General features: G+C 40.7%; 1 protein-coding gene across 1 annotated transcript; it reads right to left on the minus strand.

Moving 5' to 3' along the window:
• Positions 1 to 445: 445 nt before the first annotated feature.
• Positions 446 to 2,335, minus strand: LOC148103301 (butyrophilin-like protein 2). Its single transcript, XM_087832136.1, has 3 exons — positions 2,149 to 2,335; positions 884 to 1,219; positions 446 to 600 (listed from the first exon to the last, which is right to left on the minus strand). Exons 1-3 carry the CDS (start codon positions 2,207 to 2,209, stop codon positions 446 to 448), a joined length of 552 nt encoding a protein of 183 aa, XP_087688262.1. The 5' UTR covers positions 2,210 to 2,335.
• Positions 2,336 to 9,813: the final 7,478 nt, after the last annotated feature.

Consider the following 9,813-nt stretch of genomic DNA (forward strand, 5'->3'; position numbering starts at 1 on the left):
TCTCTAATTCATTAAAGATAAACTTATGATACTGATACACTTCTTAACTCAAACACTTGGCATTTTTCTCTTTTCTTCCTGCCTTCAAAAAGTTCAACTTTATTGATGTAGCAGCTCTTTCTCTTTTCCATTCTTACTGTTCAATACATGTAAAGCTTTCACATATTCACAGAGTGCTTTTAATATTAAAATAAAAACTACTATATACTGTTTTTGATCTCATTCAGCTGCCTTGTCTGCAGCAGCTGTGGTACTTTTCTGTTTTATGTCTAAGCTCTTCACATCTTTTTTTATTTTAAATCAGCCACTCAGTTACAATCATCTGTGTGATTGGTCAGATGTTGCTGATGTTGCCATGATATGTTGAACTCCCCTATAGCACAGGGCACAGATTCAGGATCATATTTTATGTCTGCATTGAATCCTGGGAACAGCAACAGAAGACTCACAGTTCAGCTGGAAGCTGGTTTGTTTCCTGACTCTGTTTTGTTTTATGTTTTATGTAGAATAAAGATCCAATAACAGCAGCAACAAGAAGAAGAAGAAGTACTGCAGAAACTGTCAGACCAGCTATCAGTCCAGTAGATAGATCCTCCTCCCCTCCATCTTTGTTGTCTTCATCCTTCTCTTGTCCTCTTGTCTGACCTGCAGGTGAGAAACAGGTGTGAGGTGTCAGCTGTCAGGTAGGTGATGAGTGAAGAACAGAACAGAATCCATTTCCTCTTCAAACTGCTGTCAGACATTATCTACTGCACTCTGATCACATCACTCAGACCAGCTGCTTTCTACAAAGTCTCATCAACAACATCTTTAGAAACAAACATCAACAACCAGGAAGCAGCTTCACCTCTGATCACACACACACTCAACTCTACTCACTCACCTGGAGGATCAACATGAACATAGGTGGTGTTGATGAGCTTCAAACCTCCTCTCTCTTCTTGGATGACCTGACATTCATATGTTCCAGCATCATTAATCGTCACATTCTTCAGAATCAAAGACACGTCTCCATCCTTCATCTGTCTGTCCTGCAGATCCACCCGGTTCTTAAAAGATGGATGCTGGTCGTCTGGAACAAAGTGACCATCCCGGTACAAAAGGACATATTCATCTCCCAGGTCAGCTCTGCTCCACTCTACAGCTCTAATGTTGTTGTTTGCAGCTCGACATGTCAGAACGATGTTCTGTCCAGACTCAGCTGTGATGGTTTTCTGGTCTGTAAGAGGAAACAACACAGAGCAGAGAGGTTAAAGGTCAAAGTACAACTGTTCACTTCTACAGCAGCCAATCAGAAACACACAATAAAAGACAGTCTTCTGTTATTAGATGATGATCTTTGATTGTGTTTCTTCTTGTGTCAGCTGCTCCCTGAAGGGAGCAGCTGACACAAGAAGAGGGAGAACATTAGACATTACAAGAGACTAAACTACATTTAGTTCTTATATAGTGCTTTCCTACTCAAACATGCTTTATACAACTGGCTTCATTCACCCAGACACTTTTTTCTATGTCGTTGATTTCTATCTAACACACATTCGTAGTCTGCTGGATTTATCTGAGAACAACCTGGTGTTGGCATCTTGCCCATAGATATTTGGCACACAGACTGGAATCAAACCATCAACCCTGCAATTAGTAAGAGACCTCCTCTACCACCTGAGGTCATCCGACTCCATCTTTAAACACACTGACAGTGATGTTTGATCAGTGTGACCAGTCACAGCAGGTTATAGATTATCGGTCACTGATTTCACTGTTTAAAGCTTCATACAGATTGGACAGACAGATAGGATCACATGGTGAGTGAAATAAATGCAGAGATGGTCACCTCAATATTTAATAATTAGTTATCTTTGGTCTCTGGCTCTATTTCACAATGTGTCTTTGTCCTGTCTTTTATATCTTGTGTGATATTTCTGCCAGAAACCTGATTCCATATAAATTATTCCACCTTAAAGCAGCGCTGCTAACTGACTTTAGCATTGTCACAAACGACCACACAAACCGACCGACACAAACCAAATAATATGAAAATCATTCTTGGGGAAATATCATTAACGCGTAGCCCAGGCTCATTCTCTTCATTCCTTGTTATCTCACATATAAACTCTGTTAAAAGTTTAGTGTCTAACAGTTAAATCTCACCTGCAGAGACGAACACGACAAACATCAGCGTGGAGCAGAGCGACGCAGTTACAGCAGACATGTCCGTGTTCTCTGTTTCTGCTCATCGGACTCTTAGTTTGTTCTGAGTCTGTTGGTATTTTCACTGAACAACTGAACCTGAGTTTAAACCTGAACACATCAGATTAAATTTAAGGTTTAAATAAAGATCAAAAAAAAAAATTTCACTCGTTCGCTCGATCTCAAAATGGACGACCTGTCTCTTAAAGAAATTGAGCCACGTGACGTTGGGATGTGTGACGTTGGGATGTGTGATGTTGGACTGTAGTTGGACGATGAAATGCATCGTTAAAAAAAAGGTGAAACAATTATATATAAAATATATCAAATCTAAATGGATGTCATTTAGATTTGATATATTTTATATTTTGTATTTTTTTCCTGTATAAAAATGGATATTGTACTATGAAGGAAGCAGTATTTACCTCCATAAAAGCTGTTCTATAGAACTTTTTTGAGGAATAAAGAAGCAGCAGAACATACAGCATCAAAGTCTCACAGCTTTTGTTTCTTCAGATGATAAAACCCCATCTGAAGAATTAGTTTCATAAGATGTGTTTTCACAGATGAAACCAGCCAACAGTAAATCAAATACTTCACATGACCTTCATCTGTAACCAGTAAAGTGAAGCGTTAACACTGGCTCACATGGATTAACATGAACAATCTGTTAATCCACTGAAGCTCACAGACTTCAGTCAACCTGTCAGATTATCTAAGAAACTGAAAGACGTCATTTTAAACACTTACTGTTGTTCTGAAGGATCTGAAACCCTCAAACACTCTTCTGAACATCAGGATGGAAAATTATCCACAGATAAAAACAGTGTGAGGTCAGCAGGAACTTATTTAAGTTTCATTTCAGGTGAGCAAAACATTTTACAAAAGTAAATCACTCAAGAATGATAAAATTGAAGAAATTGTGGGCAAACTGACATCTGTAGCAAAAAAATACAGATCAAACCAGCCTGTACATCCATTCACAGACAAACAAATCCCTGAAGTCAGAAATGGGAATTTGTTTCACTGACGTATTTGGATTTGAATAAAACCAAATACTTTGCAAACACTCCGGGTGTGTTTTCGACTCAGAGGCCCTCCCAGCATGCAGGAGTAGGGGATCGAATCACGTTACTTGCTAAACTACCTGCAGTCCCTGCACGTACCTCCACCTGTGAAATTATATTATTGCAATCACACTAATCGACACGCTGGAGAGATTATATCTCTCAGGTCTCTGGTCTGCAAACGCCTTGGTGTTCTCCCGGATACACTGGAAGAGGTGGCCAAGGAGAGGGAGGTCCAGGTGTCTCTGCTTAGGCTGCTGCCCCCATGACCCTGCCCCAAATACTTTGTTTTGTTTTGTTCTGATCAGAATCATATTGAACACTGGTCAGCATAACTGGTGCACAGCATGATGTTCAGGTTTAGGATGTTGAGGGCGGGGCTTAGACTCTCTTGGTCAGACTGTTTGGTGACTGTTTGGTGATCTGGACTCTTTGGTTTTGTGTCCTTTTGAAGGATCAACAGCACCAGTGTCACTGTCACGTATCCTGCAGCTCCCTACCACCTGGTGGGACATTGTTCATAATATTGTAAAAAAGGGAAAAAGGATTACATCAACTTAGTCTCCTTTTCCTGACCAGTTTTCCTTTACTTGGATGTAATCAGAGTGGGTAGGTGACCTGATAAGGACTTAGAAAAAAAGAAGAGCCTGTGATGTAAATGTACAAAAACAGCAACTATCTGATGCTGTAAATTCCATTGTCATACAAGCATGTGAATTGCTCAATAAACATATCTTGGAAAGAAAAAGAAAAAGTGTGCTGAGAATCTGAATGACTTTATACAGGTCTCATTAAAAATGTGGTGCAGGATCTCTGCTGTGGAAACCAAAATGCACACAGTGTGTTTGTACCCTGATGTTTTTCATGCAAATTATATTTAAATGAGAGCAGCCTGTAAAAATATCTCTTCGTCACGAAGCTAGAAAACATTTAGGGCCAGAGTTACTGACAGTGCAAAGCATTAACATTAAAAAGATTCATTAAAGAAGCTCAGAGTCACTTTGTGAATGAAAGCTACACAAAATGTTATTGTCTAATAGTTGGGTCAGCTGTTCCACACACATTTAAGGTGGATTAAATGTGTAAAAATGCAGTTCTCCTTTGGAGAAATCCTGAGCTCCACTTTAGTCTCAGTCCTCTAGTGAGGACATCCACATGCTATCCACATGCTAGCTGGAGCTAGCATTGACATGCTAGCTCCAGCTAGCATGTCGATTTCAATGTGATCTGCTTTAATTATTAACATATACTGGTTCAGTTTGTCATGTTCGCTGTTTAATAACTAAATAACACAAAAATGTTATTTATACTTGACTTTATGTAAGAATTAACAGTGTGTTTGTCACATCTGGCAAAGCAGATAGCATGGAGTGAGGTGATTGTCCACCCAAATGCAGGCACACGGAGACAAGGGTGAAAGATAAGGATAAAGACAAAAGCGAGCCTTTATTTCTGGCTGTAAAATTACTATGAACAAAAATCAGACTTGATGAACAGAGGAAAAAACCTAAAAAAAAAAACCTAACTAAAACCCAGACTGGGGAAAGCTAAATATGAAACACAAGAAACACAAGAAAACACGCAAACAATCCAAGTGTTGTGTGTTTCCCTGAGAAACTGAGGGAAACACCGACCTTACGAGACAAGGGGAAGCAAGACTAGATACACTGCACACAGGATAAGAACTATCAAAATAAAAGAGGAAACACACCTCCCGAAACTCAGACGCAAGACACACAAGCTTAACACAGAGACAAGGTGACTAGACATGAAACACGGGACACGGGAAAAGCACAGTGACAGTGTTAGCTGTTAGCATTATTATCTAACCATGCATGCACTCCCTCATGCTCCATCATCCAGGTCATGGTACTTTTAAGACAGGGGTGTCCAAACTTTTTTCACTGAGGGCCACATACATAAAAATATAGGAGGGGCTGGGCCACTTACTAGAAATTAGGTATATAACCATAACTTTAGTGTATTAAAGTTAGAAAAATCACTTACAAGTGGTCGAATATATTATATTGTTGAATATAATTAAAGACAAAACTGCCTTCATCACAGCTTTCCATAAATGGATCTTTATTGAATTATTCAGAAAAAGCTTTGGTAGCTCATTCTCAGAACAGCAGCCTCAGATTTCTTCTTAGACAGAAGATTTACAGCACAGAGAAAAAACAATAAAGGGGAAAATGGGACGGGCACATTTCAAGTTTGTTATTTAAGTTATTAGGCTTAGCAACACACCTATTAACGTTCGTTTGAAACCGTTATCAACATTAACAGACTGAACTGGACTTAATAACAGGAGTGTATATAATTTTAGTAAATTATTCTGGTGAGTATCAGCTGCGCTGGGTATGTAAATCGGGACATCCAGCCACGGTGCTGATCGCCACTCGTGCCAAAAATCCAGACAAATGTCACTTGATCAGGGAGCAAATCTGCATCAGATGAGATCAGCTGACTTTGCGTGTACGTGGGCTGTGCACAGCGGTGTGTGCTCTGTGTGTTAACAAGAAAAGCGCATATAAGAAAGTGGCGTGCAAAAGCAGGGTAGTGACAGAATTGATGCGCATTATTGATATTTGAAGCATGTGTACCTGCACATTAACACACGGGTACTGTGGAATATATTTTTTACTCACCTAAAGCGCTCGTGCTCTCGTCCACTCCCCGCAAAAAAATAGCAGCTGTGCGGTGTCTGTGGCATCGGTGCTCTCATCGCATGCGATGGAGTAAAGATCAAAAGCACTGCTTTATCAGACAGTTGCAGTTTAATGTTGGCTGACAAGTCTTCAACAACTGGATTTCTGGACATGCTGACGTTGTTGACGGGCGCATTATTTCGGTGACTTTAACGAGGCCGTGTTTTATGAGGTCTCCATCTGAAAAAGGCTTGCCATGTCTTGCGATGAGTTGGGCGACCTCATAGCTGCTATTGTAGCCTTTTCCTGGACCTTTTGAGCACGAAAAAATTACTGTTGCTGACCCCGCAGGAGAGCTACCCCTTGCTTTAATTTCTGCTCTCGCTCAGCACCAGTGTAGGATGCATAGGCCTGATGTTTGGTTTCATAATGACGTCGTACATTATACTCTTTCATAACTGCCATAGTTTCAGTGCAGATCAAACAGACACACTTCCCCTTGAATTCTTTGAAGAAATATTTACTCTCCCACCATGTCTGAAATTTTCTGCATTCACTTTCTACCTTTCGCTTCTTTGGTTCTGCCATGTTTAGTAACTAACTTGGGGTAAATTTCTTCTGTGATTGTCCTTTTTGGTGGAGCAACTGCCTCGATCGACAGTAGCTCCCCCTGGTGTTAAAACTAAGAAGTGCAATACACTCAAGCAAAAGTTGAAGTGCGGGCCATATTCGATTGTATTTATAAAATTACTTGCGGGCCAATTAAAAATGGATCGCGGGCCGCACTTGGCCCGCGGGCCGGAGTTTGGACACCCCTGTTTTAAGAGTTTGAGTTGAAGACAACTGGACCTCTGTTTATGGTCACGAGGATGCTTCACCTCTTCAGTTCTGAAAGCTGATGGAGAGTCTCAGGTATTTAACTCCTAGTGAGGTTGTGATGTTGGCAGTGGTCCTGAGAGTGGCTCAACCACCCTGCTGTCAACTGGGTTACTGAGGTCACATGGGTCAAAGTGTGAGTGTGTGGGGTTGAATGGCCTGGAAGGGATCCCAGGACTATGTTATAGGTAGCCAACACTTTTTCTATGTTTGAACTTAATGTGACCACTAGAGGGAGGCGTGTGCCTGTTAGTGCTGTGAATGCGTCATGACTGTCAAGCTCAATTATGTTTGTACAGTAGTAATAAATACCCACCTCATTCTAAATTCTAAAGGAATAATAATGAATAAAAAGCACCAGAGCAGGTTAATGTCGCAGCATGTGTTACCATGATGATTTACCTCAAAGTGAACCACCTTCGTAGAAAACCCAGTGTTAACCAATAATTACCTGGATAAGTCAAAATCTAGATTCCTGTAGTCACACACCTGCTAGTTTTGTGCCAAAAGTGAGTTTTACTGTTTCTATGTGTTTTAAATGTGTGATATCTTTACTTATCCTGTTGACTACAGTTACCAACATATGTCATCTCTGACATAAACCCTTATTAAGTCTTTTCCTTGTAATAAAACACTTTTAGTTAAGAGCCTTTGTGTGCTGAGTCGTCTTTATGGGTCCAGCTACCGGAGTAATATATCATTGTGGTGGGCGTGGTTTGTGGCTCAGCTGCAGGGGAGGGGTGGAGCAGTGGGGTGTGGTGTCAGGGGATGCTCCACACACCTGTCCTCCATCATCTAATCATGCCTTCTCTATTTCAGCAGGATGTCGTGACCTGTGGGGAGAGAGACGTGATGCACAAGCAGGTGAATAAACCATGTAAATAAAGTGCTCAAGTCTCTGTAACGCTCTGTGCCTTTGTCCTTTAAATAAAAGACGTTTTTTATCGTTGTTAAAAACACTGACATATGAATCATTAAAAAGCATAAAAAGGCACCTAACTCAAAGGATGAACCAGCAAATAACCAATTTATTTATATGACTCAAATTCTTCTAGATTAAAGCGGAAATGTATGAGAAAAATTTAACAAGAAATAACTTAGAAAATAGTTTGTCTTTGATAAAGGAAACTCACGACTTTACACATTTGGTTTGCTGTGCTTTATGCCAACATTAGATAACCTAATATAATATTCTTGTCAACTGGATTTGGCAACAGAGAAGTAATTATATATATTATAGCACAGAATCACCACATTATCATCGGCATCCAAACTTTGAACAGATGTAAACTTTGTTCAGAACAAACTGATGTAAATTTGTGTATCAAAAACTACAACAAAATGGATGCAAGGACATCACTGGTTACAGGTTAAGATATCAATATGATCAGTGGTACAGCAGATTAGAGTAATCGATCCTTTGAGTTTTTTTCTTCTTCTCAAAATGTAACCGTGGCTCAGTAGTCGGCTTGATAGTGTTGCACTTGTTCAGGGTTTAAACCAGGAGTGTCGAACTCCAGGCCTCGAGGGCCGGTGTCCTGCAGGTTTTAGATGTGTCCTTGAACCAACACAGCTGATTTAAATGGCTAAATGACCTCCTCAACGGCTGTGTCCCAATTCAGGGTCTGCAGCCTTAAAGGCCGCATTTTAAGGCCGATTACGTCACTGCGACGCGACGAAGGCTGTCCCAATTTGAAGGCTGCTCGAAATGCAGCCCTCAAATGCGTCCTTCATTTCCCTGAATTTTAAGGACGTGGCGGTGTAGACTTCGTGGCCCAACATATCCCAGAATGCATAGCGCGGCGGTGGATGTGGATAATTTTGCCGAAAAAAAAACAGCGGATGAGGGGCGCCTGAAGAGTAAACTTTAAGTAAGTACTGAATATTATGTCACTTATTTATGTGCAAATGTTTAATAACGAAGAACATTAAAACATTACTGTTGGCCACATGTCGGCAAAGTCATGTGACATTAGTGACGTTTGTACTAACTTGGTTTTAAAGCCTTTACTTTAAAATATACGCCGTTCAATAGCTGAGCTTAATCAGAGAATGATCAAAGCTCATGTAGAAACAAACAAACAAATGAACAAAAGATTTTCTCCTTCATTTCTGTCAAACAAAGCTGTATGAAACGTTTCCAGCTGTTAGTATCATGGTTGCTAGGCAACCTGGGCAGCGCGACAGAGGCTAGACCGTCCCATTTCACAAGCCTCACACTTCCGGCCTTAGCGGTCTTTGAGTACGCGGCCCTTGAGGACCGTTGAGGCTGCAGACCCTGAATTGGGATACAGCCAACTTGTCTTGAAGTTCTCCAGAGGCTGGTGATGAACTAATCGTTTGATTCAGGTGTGCTGACCCAGGGTGAGATCTACAACCTGCAGGACTCCGGCTCTACAGGCCTGGAGTTGGACACCCCTGGGTTAGTTGTTCATTTCCATGTCTGAACTTCTTGTAGCTGTGGTAAACAGAGGCGTTACATTGTGAACTGTTCTTTGTGTTGGACTGCCATCTTGTGGTGCATTTAAGAATTGTTCAGAATCCTTAATGCAGTTTTTGCTTGCTTACAAAATCAGGGTGATGAAACTCCATGAGAAGATTGTTATGTGTGTTTTAGGCCAATTATGTTTCTTCTTCACAAACCACATCATGTATTATTGCAGAGTCGACCTTACAATATAAAGCACCTTGAGGTGACTGTTGTTGACATTTGGAGCTGTAAAAACAACATTTAATGTCTGCTCCTCGTGCACGGTCACATTGCATATAAAACAAACGTTCTCGTGCATGTACGGCTTCTGACTGAGGATTAGTGCAGCAACACAATCCAGCATTAAACTGATGAACACCCTTCTGTACAGTTATAAAATAGCTTTTTTGCTACAAGGTGATCCTCAAGCTAACAACTTGCATGTTGGTATAATGCAGCATGATGTGTATGTGGAGGTCAAAAGAAGATGTGTCAGGCCTGAAATCTGCAGCAATCATTTATTTCTGGTTCATCACATGAAACAGCCAATCATAACCTATAT

This window comes from Neolamprologus brichardi, chromosome 3 (genome assembly GCF_056152115.1).
Source record: "Neolamprologus brichardi isolate AB-2024 chromosome 3, ASM5615211v1, whole genome shotgun sequence".
NCBI classification, from domain to species: domain Eukaryota; kingdom Metazoa; phylum Chordata; class Actinopteri; order Cichliformes; family Cichlidae; genus Neolamprologus; species Neolamprologus brichardi.

What these genes read in the sequence shown, in the direction of transcription:
- LOC148103301 (XM_087832136.1), bottom strand. Translation starts at nt 2,209, where the DNA reads ATGTCTGCTGTAACTGCGTCGCTCTGCTCCACGCTGATGTTTGTCGTG. An exon ending in TGTCGTGTTCGTCTCTGCAG is followed by an intron (nt 1,220 to 2,148) that starts GTGAGATTTAAC and finishes TTCCTCTTACAG; the next exon opens with ACCAGAAAACCATCACAGCT. An exon ending in TGTTCATGTTGATCCTCCAG is followed by an intron (nt 601 to 883) that starts GTGAGTGAGTAG and finishes ACAAAGATGGAG; the next exon opens with GGGAGGAGGATCTATCTACT.